Source organism: Rhinatrema bivittatum, chromosome 3, assembly GCF_901001135.1.
Source record: "Rhinatrema bivittatum chromosome 3, aRhiBiv1.1, whole genome shotgun sequence".
NCBI lineage: Eukaryota > Metazoa > Chordata > Amphibia > Gymnophiona > Rhinatrematidae > Rhinatrema > Rhinatrema bivittatum.
The window spans coordinates 389,757,877-389,777,368 of NC_042617.1; the positions used below are offsets into that span (position 1 = coordinate 389,757,877).

The 19,492-nt window shown below is 42.5% G+C and overlaps 1 protein-coding gene across 6 annotated transcripts in view; it reads right to left on the bottom strand.

Annotated features, from left to right (window-relative positions):
* RIMS1 (regulating synaptic membrane exocytosis 1) overlaps positions 1-19,492 on the bottom strand; it is a 697,371-nt gene that overhangs the window by 290,640 nt on the left and 387,239 nt on the right. For 3 of the 6 annotated variants that reach the window (XM_029595629.1, XM_029595631.1, XM_029595628.1), the window contains 2 exons: positions 7,463-7,624; positions 7,214-7,326 (listed from right to left, as the gene is read on the bottom strand). In XM_029595629.1, the coding sequence (XP_029451489.1) occupies positions 7,214-7,326; positions 7,463-7,624 (275 nt within the window). Of the gene's footprint in view, positions 1-3,603; positions 4,102-7,213; positions 7,327-7,462; positions 7,625-19,492 lie in introns of those variants that run through there. The other 3 variants (XM_029595632.1, XM_029595630.1, XM_029595633.1) reach the window with 2 other exon arrangements.

The following is a 19,492-nucleotide window of genomic DNA, read 5'->3' on the forward strand; positions in this document are numbered from 1 at the left end:
TCTGGCGGTAACGGGGGGCAAAGCAGGGGATGGGCCTGTGAAAGCCGGCAGCCATCGCACCACTGCAGTGCACTGGTTACCAGCTTTCGCACCGAATAACTATACCATAAAAGGTGCAGTTATTCAGCGCGAAACTGGTGGCAATAAGGGTCCTTATCTTTTGCCGCCAGCAATGTCACCGCAGCGTCGGCCCCGGTGCTGCCCCGACTCCTCCTCTTCTGGGGCCGACTCCGCCCCGACTTCGCCCCCATTTAGTGATCGCATGCAATTGCTTTTGAAAATGACCCCCTTAAATAGAAGACAGATTCCATTGCCAGCAAATTGATGTATCTACCAGGATCACCAAACAATCACAAAGAGCAGTGTAGCGACCCTAATTTAGAATCAATCACTCACACACAAAATGTATCGTCTCCAGCTAATACTATTTTAAGGTCTTTCACCATCCTTCAGGTTCGTTTTAAATGTGTAAAATTGTAAGATAAATTTGAGAGTGAAACGGGATCACATCAGCAAGCCTTTTGACGACATGCTCGGTGCAACCAAGCCATCCGGTCTTATCTATCATTTGCAACCCGTTTCTTTCAAGAAGATGTTTATGCAACAAGTAGTAAGTTTATATATCTGTAAATGTGCTCGAATAGCCCTTAAATTTTTGTCTGTAGAATCAATAGTTGTATAGCCGTGACCCTACCAGGATCACAACAGGTATTGGCAATGAAAGGAAAAAAAATCAAATGCCCTGTACAAAGGAACCCAAATTGCATCCTATCTTTTTCTCCCACAACTGTTTATATTAATCTCAAGTACAATACAAAGTCCTTATGTCAGAAGGGTCTACGCTTGGCTTTATTCCAATCAAATATTAGTTAGCATAAATTTCCACCAAAATATCACCACTCAGGAGACGTCTATAATGACAATGAATGCAACTCAAAGACGTTTATATAAACAAGCACCGTGTTATGCATGCCTAGAAAGTGTACCGGCAGGCATAACAGATTGTATTTATTGAAACATTACTGAAAATGCTGCATGAGTGTCAGAGGTGCTCCTCTGCAGCACTTACATTAATAATTCAGTAAAATATGGAAGTTTTTGGAATATGGGCATTTGCAGTCCTTAGCTTGCATATGCTGTATTTGCTTACATTTTGATTTTATAATTATGGCTGAGCTGTACAATAAACCTGAAAAAGAAACAGCTATGGATTCCAAGGTAAACTGTATATTTAAGTTATTTTATTGCACCATTAATAAACCAACATTATGGTCTGCAAAAGGGTATTCCTCATGGTTATACCACACACCAATCTACCACTCTATACAAAAAATATCATTGCAAAGCCTGGTATGAAGGTACTGATGACATCTTTTGATTTTTTTGGGGGAGATATGTTATGCTTTGACATATTAACAGCAAAACAGATATTTGGAAACATAAACAAATATTGTACAAGAATCTTATATGAGCTGCTTCTCCATATGCTGAATATTAACTTCATAGACTTAGAATGGCCTATGCAAAGAGTAAATGCCCATGCCCTGCCCACATTCCACCCCTTTTTCCCTGATGTGAGATATTTTCGATTTGGTACTTGTGTGCAATTGTGGGAAGCTTATAAAATTGGGTGGATACACACAAGTGCTAGATGGGCGCACATATCCCGATTTTGGCACGTGTCTAGCTTTTAAAATTCAACTTCAAATGTTTATGTTGATTTTGTTTGTTTGCCAAACCAAAATAAACATTACATTTTAAAACCCCAAAAAAGAAAAAAAACCTAAAACAGTGCTTTCCTGGACTGGCCCTCCGCTATTGTTGCCTGAGCTGAGTCCAGGCCTCTTTGCTCCCCCATTCTACCCCTGCCATACCCCCTATAATTGATCTTGAATCTGGCCACCCTAGGCCCCAATTACCCCTTCCACGGGGTCTTATTCAATGTTTAATGGGGAAGGACCGATCCCTAGTCACTTCTGCTCTGCTGGCTCCTTATGCAGAATGGCAAAGGTTGACCCTGAGGCTGACACCAATGGTTAGAAAGGATAGGGTTGCTAAACAAAATGGCACACGACTCAGGGCCAGTTGGCGCCTTTTTATTGTATGGCCATACAACAAAAATGGTACTGGCTTTGCGACCAGTGGGCACCATACTGCGTCAGGAGCGACCGAGGAGCGTTCCTGCCCCTTTCTACATTGAAGACCTCATAGAAGTAGTACATGGGGGCCAGGGAAGCCCTGGCCCCAGTTTACTTGTGAGGGGCAGGTCCAGGGATGTCCAGGGATACCCTTTTGTTTTTGGTAATGACCCCAAAATATCTGAAAATTCATGGATATTTTCATGTATGTTGATTTTCTGTTTCTTCCATTCGTAACAAACCAAAAACTGACTTTCTCCTTACAAAAACTACATTCATTTGAAATGAATGCACATCTCTAACACATTATCAGCTTCATTACAATATGCAAGAGCCTCAATATCTTTTTTTTCCAATATGCAGAACAACTCTCTTGATTTCAGCAACATCTGGAATTGAACACTTGCCTACACTCAATCATCACACTACATCAATTGAATTGCTTAAAATAGGTTTATATATACCAACTCCACAGGAATTAAGCGAATATGCATGAAAATATAAAAATAGAAATCTATAATATTTGGTAATGAAAAAAGCATATGTATACGCTATAGTAGCAAAGATTATTCTACAGAAATTTGGTAAGGCTGAAATCATTTCACTAGTAAAACAATATAATAAAATAATCTTACCTCTACTGCATACTTTGCATTGCTTTAATTTTCTTATACTGAACATCGAAGAAGAATATTCCTTTCAGAAACATCTCTCCTTTGCACAGTTCTGCAACCTCATATTTGACTCCAATCTACACTTCTTAATGTACTATTAATTTACATCTTCCTAATATATTATTGTTTAACAATTCAAAGTGGGTTAGGGAGGAATACAAATGAGGAAAATTCAGACATCTGGCTAGGATACCACAATCATCATATGGCTGACAACTAGTTGAGAAAATAACTTATTGCTTGGAATGTTGGCAGCTGATATTGTTATGTATATGATAAGGTAGATATATCAAGCTAGGACGAGAATACATTGCAAAACCTCATCTTTGTGTACCTTTCCTCACTCCAAATCACAACATTTCTTCACTGATGTGTACTGTGCTGTTCGTACATCTGACTGTGCATGTAAAACTGCCCCCCAAACCCTAGACCATCACCACCAAAACCTCACTGTGAGAAACTAGTTGACCCTCCTACAGTGGTATAAATAGTTGACTAGTATGTGTGCCACCCCAGAGGTTCTCTCTCTCGCTCTCTCTAAAACAGGATTTGTGATAAATATTGCAAATCCTGGTTTGAGTATATTGCACATCATTTTCATAAACTCCTCCTTTTGGCAAAATTTTACACATTTGCATACGCATCTCTCAATGCGATAAACAATGCATGCATTATGGCATTATCATGGGCGTTAGGGCTCTAACGCCTGCAATAAGATCCTAACATGATTTGATGAACGACCCCGTCTATAAGGTGCATGCTCTGTGTTTAAGTTCTTGTGAGTTTATGTGTCAAAACAATTCAAAGTGCACACTCTGACTGGGTGTTCCAAAATTAAAAGTTTACTGTGATATTTGGTCAATGTTAATCAGTTGGCACCCAATACACTTTCACTTAGTACATCCATAATCATCCCAAATTCAATTCCATCTCAGTTTGTATATGTGTCCCTTGGCATTGATCTTAGGGCATCTTTCTCCCAGGAGGTAGAAAATCAAGGTGCCCAGAGCAGTATGAAATCACCTATTTCAATGGTTCACTCTTTCCAAATATACATGTGGTCTACTGCTCGACTCCACAAACTCCATTCATCTGAGGCCTGATCTTCCAGGATACAGACTCCTGTAAGGGTTCTCCAGTCTCTCCTATTTCTTTCAGATGTCCATAAAATCCCAGTTCTCCACCTCATTATATTGAAAAATCCCCAAAACTTAAACAGCAGGTAATTCAAATCCTCTTCTTTCTCCACTTCTCTCTTGGGCAAGAAGGGAGGGCAGAACATCTTCCTCCTGAAGCAAAATTTCACAAAAACTCTAAAGGTCTCAAAGCACAGAGAAGTGGTTTGGTTTCTTCTTAGCCCCAAACAGCACAGGGACACATTCCACACAGGATTAGGGGAACCAAAAAAACCCCCACAAATCATGGAGCATAAAATGTGAACATAAATAAATAAATAATACTTTAAGAAATCACTGACACACAGTACAAAAGTCACAGGGTATGAGCCAGAACTGTGTTGTTCACTTCTTACCCTATTCAGTCAGATGCCTAAGTTCAAGCTGAATAGGAATAGGGGAACCAACAAAACAGATCCTTCTTCTTCAACTTCCAGAACAAAAAAGCCACACTGACGTTAAGTGTCAGCTGCCCTTGAGCAGGCAGGAGCCCATCTCTGCAGCAACCTACAATGTTGCTGCAGAGATGGTCCTAAACTGGGGCTCGTTACTAATGGAGATTCTTTCTTTTTTTCTTTCTTTTAATTTCTATTCCGAGATCTCTACACATGTATGAAGTATGGGGATTGCAAAACATATATACCATATGTAGAGTGCTACTACGCCCATTATCTAGTAGCACACAGAAAAATAACATGCATTAAGATGTGCAAAAGTGAACACAGGCTCATTAATACAAAAAACTTAAACGCACCTCATAGAGGTATAGCTAAGTTTTTGTGACAATGTCTGTGTTAATGTGCTAACTTTAATGCAAGTAAATTAATGTAAAACTCATTCACATGTCATTAAGATGAGCTGCTAACATAGAAGAACATATACTGCAGCCTACTGTCCTGTTTTTGTAGAGAATAAAAGTTTTAAAAAGGTTAAAAAGTTTTCCCATAATGGGGAGCTGCATGACTGTACAATGCCCGTTTCAGGCAGGAGAAAACATAATTCACTCTAAGTACTCCTAGAAACAAATGAAGGTGCATATAAGTCTATTAGGGCAAGTGGTAATTTGTAGACATGTCTTTGGTTAGTAAAGGGCGTTAATGGAATGTCTAAGGTGACTACCATGTACAATAGGAGTGAGTCTCCCCTCTTAGTGCTTAACCAAAATCACAATAAAATAGTGCTGGCCAGTTTGAAGTGTTGTATACAATGCTTTTATTTTAGCATTAATGTCACATTCAAAGATACAGTTTTTCTTTGTAGAGACTGTTCTAAATGCAAGAAACAGCTAATTCATTGGTAACTAGTTCCAGTGCAAGATGTTTTAAGATCGGCAGGTGGCAACGCTAATGTGGGCACTTTTTAAATATTATATTTAATGTTTCACAAATGCAAAACAAATTTTGAAAACATTTTGAGTACTTTTTGTGAGGGGCTAATTATGAATACAAATGATGAGAAAGCTATGAATTAGCCATTTTCACTCCAATTTTTAGCCTTTTTTATTGTGATTTTGGGTTACACTGAGGGGTAGATTTTTTTAAAAAGCACGATCGCGTACTTTTGTTGGCGCACCAGGCGCAAACAAAAGTACGCTGTATTTTATAATATACATGCGTAGCCGCGCGTATCTTATAAAATCCTGGATCGGCGCGCGCAAGGCTGCCGATTTTGGGCAGCCGGCGCGCGCCGAGCCGCGCAGCCTGCCTCCATTTCCTCCGAGACCGCTCCGAAATCGGAGCGGCCTCGGAGGGAACTTTCTTTCGCCCTCCCCTCACCTTCCCCTCCCTTCCCCTACCTAACCCACCCCCCGGCCCTATCTAAACCCCCCCTACCTTTATCCATGGATTTACGCCTCCCGGAGGGAGACGTAAATCCACGCACGCCAGCGGGCTGCTGGCGTGCCGAGACCTGACCCGGAGGCGGTTCTGGAGGGCGTGGCCACACCCCCGGAACGCCCCGGGCCCGCCCCCGAAACGCCGAGTCCCGCCCCCAAAATGCCGCGTCGTTCGGCCCCCGCCCCGACACGCCCCCGACACGCCCCCTAAAAAACCCCGGGACTTACGCGCGTCCCGGGGTTCTGCGCGCGCCGGCGGCCTATGCAAAATAGGCGCACCGGCGCGCGAGGGCCCTGCTCGCGTAAATCTGGGCGAATTTACGTGAGCAGGGCATTTAAAATCCGCCCATAAGCGGGGAGGCTCTCTCCTATTATTGCATGTGTTAATTTCCTATTTTGAGAGAGCTTCTATTCGGAGGTTCATTGACAAATATTTTTGTGCCTGTGTCTATCTGTCATCTCTTCTATAGCTCATATATGCCTATGACTAAAAGACTTTGAATAAGTGACTTGTAGAAATACAAGCAGAAGACTACAACCATTAGCTAAGAATATTTAGCATATAATACTTGGCATAAGATTTGCAGAGACTACAGGCAGAACACAGGATGGTATCAGTTTTGAAGATGCAAGCACATGACAAAGGAATATCCAGACATACAGAAATAAGCAAACAGCATGATAGCATAGGGACCTGCTTGCTCGCTAAAGATTAAGGGACCGGCCTACATGCAGAAACTCATGCTCTACTAGGTGGTAAGGGGCTACGGGATAAGGCGAGACCCCAAGAAATCTCTGATTACACAATTTAAACCTGTTAAAGGTCTTCTTATATGTTCCAAAAACTTCCCTGAAGTCCCTACTGTAAGAGCATTCAGTTTAATTGGGAAAAGCAGCAAAACTCCAGTCAGGTAGCAGAAGTTAGACATAACCTTAATAACATGAACAAATTGGCAACGCAATAAGAGCTATATAAACGTTTTGATATAATAATGATTTCATCCACATAAAGTCAGGCTGAATTGACTTCTACTGTTAGATGTTTCAGATACCAACATTTGAGGGAAGAGACTAGATGCAGGTATCCATGATTAATGAGCACAAACCAGAGCTTAAAATTGGGCATTGCAAAGCTTGATATGGGGTCTGAAACAAATTTACGGAAAATAACTCAAACATTTTAGAACAAACTAGTATTTTAGCTTGTTAAGGTAAATTGAATTATCCTTTACCTCCCTTCATGCCATGTGATGGCTACCATATATTCAATCATTGATTATAAACAGTTGATCACTCAGACTTTCATTAGGAAAGTCAACCAAAGTATTCCAATGAAGTATAAAGAATCAAACCCAAGATGTAAAAAGTTGCTCATTGCTCTTCCTTTGATACCTTGTTCTACACTATTGCTTCTTACTGGAACCTGTGGCAGCTGTCTTCCCCTACGACTGCTGAAGGACGAGTCTGCAGGAGGTGACTGTGATGGGCTTCCTTGTTGATGTGCTCTGCAGATGAAAAGAGGATGAAATCAAATGTACATCTGATATTCAGCTCAACAGTAGTGCAAATGCAGCTTTCTGTGAAAGGAAAAGTTATCAACTTTTAGATTTAGCTAAAGAGAAACATAATATCCTGAGTTACCTTTTTTTCTTGGAGCAGAAAGAATTTTGGGATGCCCAGTTATGAAGTACAGTAATTGACGCTGAAACTGCTGCTCTCCCTTTGCTCCTTCCCAAAGTGCTAGCGCATGTTATGATAACTCCACTTGGGCTGTTCTGGGCCTCAAGCATGGACTTTGTATCCCTGTATGTGGTTGTAGGAGCAGAAAAAAGAAATGACAAGAAGGCTGATAACCCAAATAAATCAAGAACTTTTTCAGTGGCTGCTTCATTTCAGAAAACAAGGTTTATTTAAGTCAACAGCCTTGTCAGTTCTGATTGCTCCTAACATCTACTCTACTTTCACAGTCAAAGATGAAGTCTGACTGCAATTTGGGGCCCCGGCACAAATTCAGAAAAGAAGATGTCATGCTACAGGGCAGTATTTTCAAAAAAGGCAACTCTAATGCAGTGAGAATTGCCCGTCAATCACTTTACAGATGAGCACTGCAGAATCCATGAATATGTGCAATGGGATAGAGAAGGGATTTAGCCTATTTATGAGAAATACACTTTCCACCCAATGGTTTGCTTCTTTGAACAGTCGTGAGCTACCATATTTTAATTTTATCTCACCTATAATTTCACTGGAAAACTTAAAAGTTCAGAATGGTAAAAATTAAAATGTGTGTGAACATCCCACCAACATTAAAATGTATAAAAACAGGGCGTGTTTTCATTCTTGCAAGCTATTTTGCAAAAAAGTACTTTCGATCACCTTGATTTTTCAAGAGAAACTAATGACCCACTGATTTTGCATTTTTTCTTCCACACTTCAGCAGACTTTGACACTAATTTTTCATATGTCTACATTAATTTGATGCTTTTACTTCTGAGCCAAAATTTTCATTAGATGTTATCCATGAAAGTCTAACCTTAAACCATATCCCTACATTTTTCAAAAGAAGGATTGAAACCTTGATGGTTGGTGCTACTGCTCATAGCCTTTATGCATATGTTAACATGTCCAATATATGCCCATATATCTTCTATGTAAATACAAATAAGTAGAATCTGCATATATACCAAGGACATTCTCTTTACAGATCCAAGGGAATAGATCCCCTGTGTGGCAGAGACGGTCACTTGCTGTGAGTGTACCAAGAGTACTGTTAATTAAATTAGACAATCTAAAAGCCTAAAAAGAATTAAACAAGCTTTGAAATTTACAAAGTAAGAGGATGAGGATTGTGGCAGGATCAGTGGCAATGTCTGATTCTTGCTATATTTTTGCAATTTAGCTCTATTCCCCTACATTGCATTTCAACTTCTTTAAAAAAAAAAAAAAAAAACACGTGCTTCTCTCCCATTATCTTTCCTCCTCCCTTCCTTGAGTAATCACATCAACTCACATACTGTTCACCTATTGATATTTAAATTCCCAAGATAACCTCTTAAGTGTAACAGTCTAAATGCTGTTCGGCCACTTCAGATCCAAACATGAGGTCAGTAAATGTGAGATATCCACTTTAGATAAAAAATGTTGAAAATGATTGACTTATGAATGTATGCAAAATATGCATTGAATTGACAGTAGCTAGGATTGAAGCCTTGGCAGCTGGGGCTACTGCTCACAAGTTTTAAACATGTGCTAATTCAACTGCTTTTGTGCTGAAAGAAGGGAAAGAGAATTGTTTGCAAAATGTCTGAAAAAAAAAATAGAGGGAGCACAATGTTATAACATAGTGCTTAGAGCTGAAGTCAGCGTGTACAAATACATGCTAACTAATTGAGTCAGAATTTTCAAAGTAGATTTATGCGCATAAGCCTGCTTTCAAAATTAGCAGACACATGCAAACTCTACTGCAGTATGCACACACACACACATTTACATCTGCATGGGTGTAGGCACATTTAAGAGAATGTTTTCAATTTTGCTGGGTCATTCATCAAGCTGTGTTAGGGCTTTAACAGGCATTATATTGTGTATATCGCGTGATATATGTGATACTTTGCATCTCCCCACCTAGATACCCTTCCCTATTACAACGACCCTCTTTGCATGTGAAGTGCATGCATGAATAATGCAAATGTATGTAAAGAAGGTCATTATTAAGCAATTTGATGCTAATATGTTATCTTGGTTGACCATGAAGGTTGTCAGTCACGATAAAATAACACCTCCTAGAGAAGCATTAGATGTGTGGCGGGAGGCCTCAGACCCAATGTGGATCTGGAGGCTCCCGTCACACATTTCAAGCAACCGTAAAAAAATAAATAAATAAACTGCAGCCAAATGGGGAGGTTGAGCGGAGGTCAGTGCTGACCCTGTTTCAAGCCAGGGCCACCAGTTAAGGTGGCCCCAACTCCCCAAAAATGAAATATAAGTGAAAATATGCACACAGCAGTGGTGGAGCCCCCCAGAAGTCTAATCCCCTGCTGCCCAGCCCCCATGAAGGCCCAATCCACCCACTCCCCACTACCTTGGCCCCTGCCAAAGGCGCATGGACCCCCATACCCCCAGCCCCCGCCAAAGTGTCAATCCACCCACCCCCACCACTTCCAGAGCTTTATCCTGGATCCCACATGAGGGACAGCTGTATCCTCACACCCATTCCAGTTGGTACATGGATTGACACTTCAGGAGGCTTGGAGTGGGTGGACTGAGCCTTCTGGGGGCACCAAGCCTTCAGGGGGGCAAGGGGGCAGGAGTTAGACTTTGGAGGCACCACCTCTGCTGCCGCCATTGTCCACACATTTGCACTTATTTTTCATTTTTTGGAGTTGGGGGCCACCTCGACCAGCGGCCCTGGGTTGAATTGGGGGTCAGAAGTGACCCCTGCTCAACCTCCCATTTGGCCACATTTGTTTATTGGGGGGGCCAGTGGCCCTTGAAGACGATGGCAGTCCCATGAGTTTGGGGCCACCAGCACATTAAAGGGCCTCTCGCAGTGTTCTTTTGTGTCGAGGTGTTTGGCCGCAACACAAAAGAATGCGCCATACAGACGCAATGCATTTTCGGTGGTGCTCCTACTATCACGGTGACAATCCCTACGATATTGGGACCCTCCTGCAAACAAACATTGCGATTTGATGAATATATGGCTTGGAAAATCTACGCATAAATGCTTTCTCTGCCTTAACTCCACCTACAGGAACGCCTTTTTCAAGGGCATATGAAAGTATGCGTGATATTACTTCCGCATGTACTTTTATGTGTACCAACCCCAGGGTCATTTTCAAAAGGGCAATATACATATGGAAAACAGCATTTTGTGCACGTATACACTTTCAAAAATTCACTCCTTACTTTCTAGGCACGTGCAGGTACATCTGCTTTACTTTCAAAATGTAGGCAGCCTAAAAAGTCAGGCAATAACAGAAATGACATCTATTCATGTCCCTGGATTTGGGGATAGATGAATATCTTAACTGCTTTCAAGTATAGTTTTTTTCAGCTTTTTCTAAATTACTTTAGTAACATAGGACTATTATCAGGTTGCACTTTAAGATTTGCTAAATCATGAAATGCTTTTGTAGAATAATATAGAATTAATTTTATTTTTTAGAATAATCTTTTCAAATTTTCACATACCCTACTTTTACAGAAGTTAACAAGACTCAGAACTTTGTCCACTCTTTGTCCAACATTCCTTCTATTATTTATCTTCTCTATTTTAAGCACAGAGACAGATGGAAGCAGCACCTCAGCTCAGTAGAACATGCCTCTAAGTGACATTAATGATCCTTTGACAAAAATCTGAGGTAAAAAAAAAAGAGGCATGTGTCTGATCCATGTGTTGTCCTCTGTCTCTAAAAGCTTTCTAATCTCATTACTGGTGAAATCAGTTAATCTGTGCTTTTAGTACTTACTTTAGACCACTGAAAGTGCAACAGAGCAATCAAAAGGAAAAAAATGCAGAACCAACAACATTTGGGGTCATTATTTTCTTAATACTTTAGCCTTTTATTCCTCAAATGAGGATTCTAGCTGTTAAATAATTGCCAAATAATTTCAGTTTTCATAGCAATAAGGTATGAGATAGCTCCTTAGGCCTTTGTTTCTCAGTCACTTATGACATATGTCAGAAACAAATAATTTAACCTGGAAACATAGAAGTATGACAGCAGAAAAAGACCATACGGCCTGTATCTAATCTGCCCATCCATACCAACTGCTCAGCTTTATAACCCCTATCACTTCTTCAAAGATCCCCTGTGCTTGTCCCATGCTTTCTTGAATTCCAATATTGTCTTTGTCTCCACCATCTCCATTCCAAGCATCCTCCATCCTTTCAGTAAAGAAATATATCCTTAGATTATTCCTGAGTCTATCCCTTTCACCCTCATCCTATAATCCCCTCATTTCAGAGCCTCCTTTCCATTTAAATAGGGCTGCTTCCTGTGCATTCATACCTTGAATTATTTAAAGGGCTTAGATGTGTTCAACTGGATAATTTTTTTTTACCTAGATTCCCATATACCTGGGATAGTACAGAGAACATTTTTTAAATTTAGGCAGGTACGAATGTTGTACTCTTTACTGGATGCATCTGCTTTTTAAATGCTGGTACAGGTTTTAATGCTATAGTTACTGGATTATTGCAATGGTTTATTTTTTTCTCTTCTCGAGAAAAGAATCCAATGTTTACATTAATATAGCAACATAGTAAATGACAGCAGAAAAAACCCAAGATGGTCCATCCTGTAACACAGGACATGTCGGCTTCTGTGATATTCAGGCAGACTCAGAAATATAGTGCAGCGCCTTTGTTGCACAGACTCCATTGGTTTCCAGTGGAAGAACGGGTGAAATTTAAGATCATGACTATGATCTTTCGTGTAACAAAAAATGCGGGGTCTTGTACCTCCCAAGAGGCTTATAAACTGGTACTTTCCAAGAGGCAACCTTAATTCATCTCAGGGAGTATTGTGGCCAGGGCCGGTGGAAGGGTGTCCAGCCGCCCTAGGCAGTGAAGTCAACACCGCGTTCTCTCTCTCTCTCTATCCCCGCCCCATATTGCACATAACCTAGCTCCACCTACATTCGCATAGAAAATCTCCTCCACCTCGCATCTCCAGCTGCGTTCAATTGCAACACTGCTGCCCTCACATCGGGCTAAAGTGCCCCGCCCACTTCCTGCACCCTAGGTGGCTACATAGTACACCTAATGGGCCCGCTGGCCTTGATTGTGGCAGATCTCCTCAATATTAGAGATGAAAAATATAGCATGCCATTAAGAGTGTTTTTATTTGCTGATCCTGAGCTATGGAACACTGCTCTCTTGGATATTAGATTGGAAGTAAATTATATAACATTTAGAAGAAAAGGTAAAGACATGGTTTTTCCCTTGTGGATAAGCTGGTAGGGTTTTCATGTGGTTCAGTATGTAAGGCAATTAAATAGCTATGGTAATCTATGGTGATAAAAGTGGCTTTTCAGGGGTGCATGGCAGAAATGGGTTGCGGGTGTTTGAGTTTTATTTGTTTTATGTTTTGAATGCATGAATTTGTATTTTATATGGTTTTATATTGTTGTACACCACCTCGGGCAGGTTTGCGCTTAGAAGGCAGAATTGTATATAGATAATACATGTAACAAAGTGAAATCTCCCATATCCTGGTTCTCCTCCAGTCTTTCAGTTATTATGTGAACCGGTATGATGTCCCCACTAATACCGGTATATAAAAGTTTCTAAATAAATAAATAAATAAATACATATTTAGATCTTTAAATTGCCCTATATACTTTATAGTGAAGATCACTGACCATTTTAATAGCCACCCTCTGGACCGACTCCATCTGGTTTATATCTTTTTGAAGGTATGGTTTCCAGAACTGTTCATAAATTCCAAATTAAGTCACATCAGGGACATACTACATATGGGGCAATACCATCTCCTTTTTTCTGTTGACCATTATTCTTCTTATGCACCCAAGCATTTTCCTGGCTTTTCCAACCGTATCCACCTTAAGATCACCAGATTTGATAACCCCCAGATCCAGCTATTGTTTCATTTATATAATTTGACACTATACTGTACTGCTTCCTTGTAGGCCAATTTTAAAATAAGCGTGCGTGCAACCATACATGTGAATATCAGTGTGTGAGTGAGGTTTCACTATAATTTTTAATTGTGTGCACACTTACGCACATATGTTTTTAAATGCATCAACCACACGTAAAAATGCTCCTAATTTAAGAGGTTACATGAGCACAGCTAGCATGCATATGTCTTCAATAGGACCTTGTCAGCTTTTATGCGCATGTTAGTGAATTTTAAAATATACTCGTGCAAGACAATTTCCCAAATATGCGTGTATGTGGGCATTTTTGCATGAGCAATGCTTTAAAAATAGACCTGATGGGTTTTTGCAGTTCAAATGCTTGATCCTACATTTCTTAGCAGTATATCATAGTTGATAAACTCTAAACCATTCCTCAAGCTTTGCTAAACCCCTTCTCATATTTTCCACATGTTAGGTTTTGTAGGTTTCGTGGACCCTTGGCCCGAGGTGGGAGTTGATGCAACCTGTGGGGTTGGGCCCCACAGGTTCCCACCGTCAGGAGGTGATGTTGACTGGAAACAAAGGCAACAGGACCACGGCTGAGGTCCAGGAGAGAGGAGGTGTAGAAGAACTGCCTTCATCACAGCCACGTGATCGCAAGCGCCTGCACTGTAGATGTATTGCGGGGTGCCCCAAGGAGCGTGGACAGAGAGAGTCAGTTCAATGATATCGCAGTGCTGGGCAAGTCTGGAGAGGGCATATACCAGAGGAAGGATCTCCAATGCTGGAGTGCGCAGGGAAGGCTCCGAAGAACAGGGAGCACGGAGACAAGATCTCTGGTATATGATATTGAGGCTACCCCGAGGAGCTGGGAAATGTAGAGGCAGGATCTCTGGTGTAGTAGTACAGAGGCTACCCCGAGGAGTGGGGAAGCGTAGAACAGACCCCCGAGGAGCAGGAACCCAGAGCCAGAGTTCGCAGTCCGAGAGAAGAGATCCAAGGCAGGAACAGCAGGTCCGGAGAACAGGAACAAGCACCAGAGGAGCTCAGGGAACTCATTGCCAAGTCAGTTAGCGTAGGCCAAAGGAGGTGATTAAATATCTCAGGCTTGGGATGTCATCAGCCAGAGATGACCCTGGAGTTCCTGCCATTGGGCCTTTAAAGGGTGGACAGATGGCGCGTGCACATGCCTAAGGAGGCCCAGAGTCAGAGCGTCGGTCGGCGGCATCCTAGCCGCCACGTGGGGCACAGAGAGCCAGGAGGAACGTGGCAGTAGCAGCTGGCCACAGTCACGAGTTGACCAGGAGTGGAGAGCCAGGAATGACATGACGTGAGTTGGGTCAGCTGCGGATGGCTGCGGCCGATGTCATAACACTTTCTCTCTATGTTTCTCCCTCTTATCTTAGTTCTAGACTTCTTGCCAGGTTTTTTTTCACTAGCTTGCATCTATCTACAGCCAAACTCCCTTTCTTTCTCTTAAAGAGAAAGCTACCAAAATCCTAGAAAATATAGTAACCATAAAAAAGATAGACCTAGAATATAGTACAAGAAACAAACACCAAAATAGACCAGTATTAAATTCAGATTTGAAATAGTAGATTGACTCCTCCCCCAGCTGGAACACATCAGAGAAGAAGCTAACAGATTCTGCATTTAACTTCTCTCCTTCTCATGCAGGTACTTACTTTTCTGTGTGTTTTCAACTGCTCTGCAAGCCAGTTTCAGGGCTTGGATTGAGTCTCTCCCTGTGCTCAGCCTACGGTCGGACCCACTCCTCCCTTCCACCTCGTGGTTGCTGACCCCTCCCCCAGCTGGAACACATCAGAGAAGAAGCTAACAGATTCTGCATTTAACTTCTCTCCTTCTCATGCAGGCGTCACGCGCCTAAGGAGCGCGACCAAGGAGCTTGCCCCTTGGTGCGCCCTTTCGTACAACCCTCTCTACAGAAGCCTTTCAGACCTTTCTTGCATCTCCGATGATTGACTCCAAGACCTTGACCTTTCGCTGCGCACCTCCTGCAACCACAACCCATCGGACTCTTCTCTATCTGCCTCTGCCCACAGAAAGAATTGTTTTTCCCTTCCAAAAGGTAACATACAATTGTCACCACCTTCTGAATGAACACTCCACTGTACCCTTTGCTGCATTAATCACTGGTATTTATATTACTACTCTGAGACTTAGTTTGGTTATTTATCTGAGTATTTAGTTACAGTCCTCTCACTTATACTCAGCCTAATAATAGCTCTGCCTAATGTATTTTAATAAGTTTCTGTGCTTTGCTTATTTAGGCTCAGCCTCAATTATTTTATAATCTCCCTGCACTGTTTTTCCTGTAGTATTGCCAACCCTGTTACTCGCTTATTTAATTGCTTCATCGCATTTCCTACAGATTTCTCGTACCCCACCCACCTTGTTAACTGAATTGTGATGCTTGACTACACCTATCTGGCACCAGCATTGTAGCAACATTTGCTGTTAACCTCTATCTCTTCTCATCCCTCGCCAATTTGCACTATACTATAATATGTACCCTCTCTCCATCCCACATATACATCACCCCCCCCCACAAACCCTTACCCCCCCCATATCCTCGTGCCCCATATCACAGCAAACACCTCATACCTATCATGGTATCTCCCCTTGCACAATTCTTAGGCCTCTTTACCATAGCAATTCTTCTCTTTAATGCTCAATCTATTTCAAAAAAAGCTCCGATTTTATTTGACCTGCTTACTGTCACCAACCCAGACATCTGTGCCATCACTGAGACCTGGCTTAAGGATACTGACCATCAATCAGCTACCTACCCAGTCTTACAATATTTTCTCAATTCCAAGACCCAAAAAAAGAGGCGGAGGCCTCATCCTCACTGCAAAAAAACATCTCAACCTTAAACCTCAAAAGATCACTGCTCCCCATAAACTTGAAATTGGTCTCTTCAAAGCCAAAGAACTACAAGTTTGCCTCATATGCGCCCCCCCCCCCCCCCTCAGGGCAGCTTGATCAGGATTCGTCCCCCCTCATCGAATTTTTATCAGACAACATCACTACTGACACCCCTGCAATAATTCTAGGAGATTTCAACCTCCACGTAGATGCCCTCCCTCTCTCCCCTTCTTGTGAACTCTTCCTAAATACCCTTCAAGCTATAGGCTTCAGACAACTGATCACAACCCCCACACACAAAGCAGGTCATACTCTTGATCTTATATTCATTAATGCTAACATTCAATCTCACCATACCCCTTCCACAATCCCGGTCCCATGGTCCGACCACTCCCTTATAAATGCTCTCCTCACCATAAACACCCCTACCCCTCAACCTACCCTCTCCTACAGCACTATCTCCTACCGTAAACCCTGCTCTACTGAAACTCTCATTACAGCATTCGAAGAAAAATCACCGAGTATTGACATTACCAACCCTGATACTTCACTATCATCATGGAACAATCTCACCGCCACCATAGTCAATGAAGTCTGCCCTTTAGTAAAAAAGAAAATTTCCCACAAGTCAGTAAAAACACCTTGGTACACTACTGAATTAAAAAAACTAAAAAATGAATTGAGAAATAAAGAAAGAGCCTGGCGAAAAACCCCATCCCCAGCTCACGCAGCTGCCTACAAATCTTCTCTTCACTCATACAGATAATCCACCCTAAAAGCAAAACGAGACTACTATTCTGCCAAAATACATGACTACCAATTCAGTTCCAATGCTCTCTTTTCTTATGTCACTGAACTAACCACCCCGCTCCCCCCCCCACTGAAGAAAATGCCAGCACTAAATGTGAGGAACTTGCAATGTTTTTTAGAAACAAGGGTTCCTCCCTCTCTTCCACGCTCTTCAATATCTATCTCCTTCCCCTCTGCTATCTCCTCTCTGGTCTTGGCCTAAAGTTCTTCATGTACGCTGATGACGTTCAAATTCTCATCCCACTTCAAGAATCCCTCCCCAAAACATTACAATTTTGGGATTCCTGCCTTACTTCAATCAACACTCTCCTCTCAAACCTACATCTCGTATTAAATGTAACTAAAACGGAGCTCCTCACAATCTCCAATCCCCCAGCTCGCTTACTCCCTGCCTGAGAGATCTCGGTGTCTATCTTGACCAACATTTAAATTTCAAATCTCACATCCACAACACCATAAAAACAGGCTTTTTCATATTGCACATCCTAAAGAAACTTAAACCCCTGCTATATACTCAAGACCTCCGCACAGTCCTACAGGAAACTATCTTAACTAAACTGGACTATTGCAATTCCTTATTTCTGGGCCTCCCTCTCTCTACTATCAAACCCCTCCAACTATTACAGAATGCCATGGCCAGAATTCTCAAAAACACATAAATCTGATCACACTACCCCTATCCTAAAAGACCTCCACTGGTTACCTATAGCCTCCCGCATAAAATACAAAACACTCACCATTCTCCACAATCTATTGTACAATCAAAATCACACTTGGCTTGAGAATGCACCACTTTTCCGATCATCAACCCGCCCCTCCAGATCCAACCTTGCTGGAACTCTATACACCCCCTCCATAAAAACTGCCCACCACACCTCAACCAGAGAAAGGGCCTTCTCCATTGCCGGCCCTTTCCTATGGAACACCCTGCCCACGGCCCTCCGCCTAGAACCTAACTTTTCTAAATTTAAAAAAGGGCTCAAAACCTGGCTCTTTACATTAGCGTATCCAGATGTTGACCAAACTTAGCTTACACTCTATCCCCTTAGCCCCCTCACCATCCCCTCCTCCTATCTGCCTCTCCTCTTTCTTCCCCCTAAGCAAAGTCTCCAAATACAGTGTTTCTTCCCCCTAGCAAAGACTACTAAATACTGTTATTAGTTCCCCTCCTCCACCCTTAGCTTATCCTTCCCTGTCCCTCCCTCCCCCCCCCCCTTCTGTCCCTTTCGCTGACATCAATGGTCTGGTACCTACCTGCCCACCTGTACATATAGGGGCGGATTATAAAAGGAGCGCGAATAGCCTACTTTTGTTTGCGCTCCAGGCGCAAACAAAAGTACGCTGGATTTTAGTAGATACGCGCGGAGCCGCGCGTATCTGCTAAAAACCTGGATCGGCGCGCGCAAGGCTATGGATTTTGTATAGCCGGCGCGCGCCAAGCCGCGCAGTCTACCCCCGTTCCCTCCAAGGCCGCTCCGAAATCGGAGCGGCCTCGGAGGGAACTTTCCTTTGCCCTCCCCTCACCTTCCCCTCCCTTCCCCTACCTAACCCACCCGCCCGGCCCTGTCTAAACCCCCCCCCTTACCTTTGTCGGGGGATTTACGCCTCCCGGAGGGAGGCGTAAATCCCCGCGCGTCAGCGGGCCTCCTGCGTGCCGGGACGCGACCTGGGGGCGGGTCCGGAGGGCACGGCCACGCCCCCGGGCCACAGCCACGCCCCCGGAACGCTCCCGACACGCCCCAAAAACGCCGCACGGTTCGGGCCCGCCCCCCGACATGCCCCCTCCGAAAACCCCCGGACTTACGCGAGTCCCGGGGCTCTGCGCGCACCGGTAGGCCTATGTAAAATAGGCTTACCGGCGCGCAGGGCCCTGCTCGCGTAAATCCGCCCGGTTTTGGGCGGATTTACGCGAGCAGGGCTCTGAAAATCCGCCCCATATTGTTTATTGTTAATTTATATTTTTTTTCTCAAATATCCACCTGTACATATATTGTTTATTGTTAATTTATTTTTCGAATGTTCCTTTAAAATCTCTCTTTCTCTATCCTTCCTACTGCTGTCCTCTCTCCTCCTTCATTGCTGCTCCCCCTTCCCCTTCCCTGTTTATTGTATTTTCACTCTATTGTTAACTTGTTATAATGTAAACCGGCATGATGTTCCGACGAATGTCGGTATATAAAAATCAACAAATAAATAAATAAATAAATAAATAAATAAATAAATAAATAACTGATATGGTCCCTAGAACAGACAGCTAAATTTCTGATTAACTAAAACTGTATGCTTAGAATAACTCTCAATGAAGGTATCTCTGCTATGTGACATCTCAAAGAGAAGAAAAAAAAGTGGAAAAATTGCTGGCTT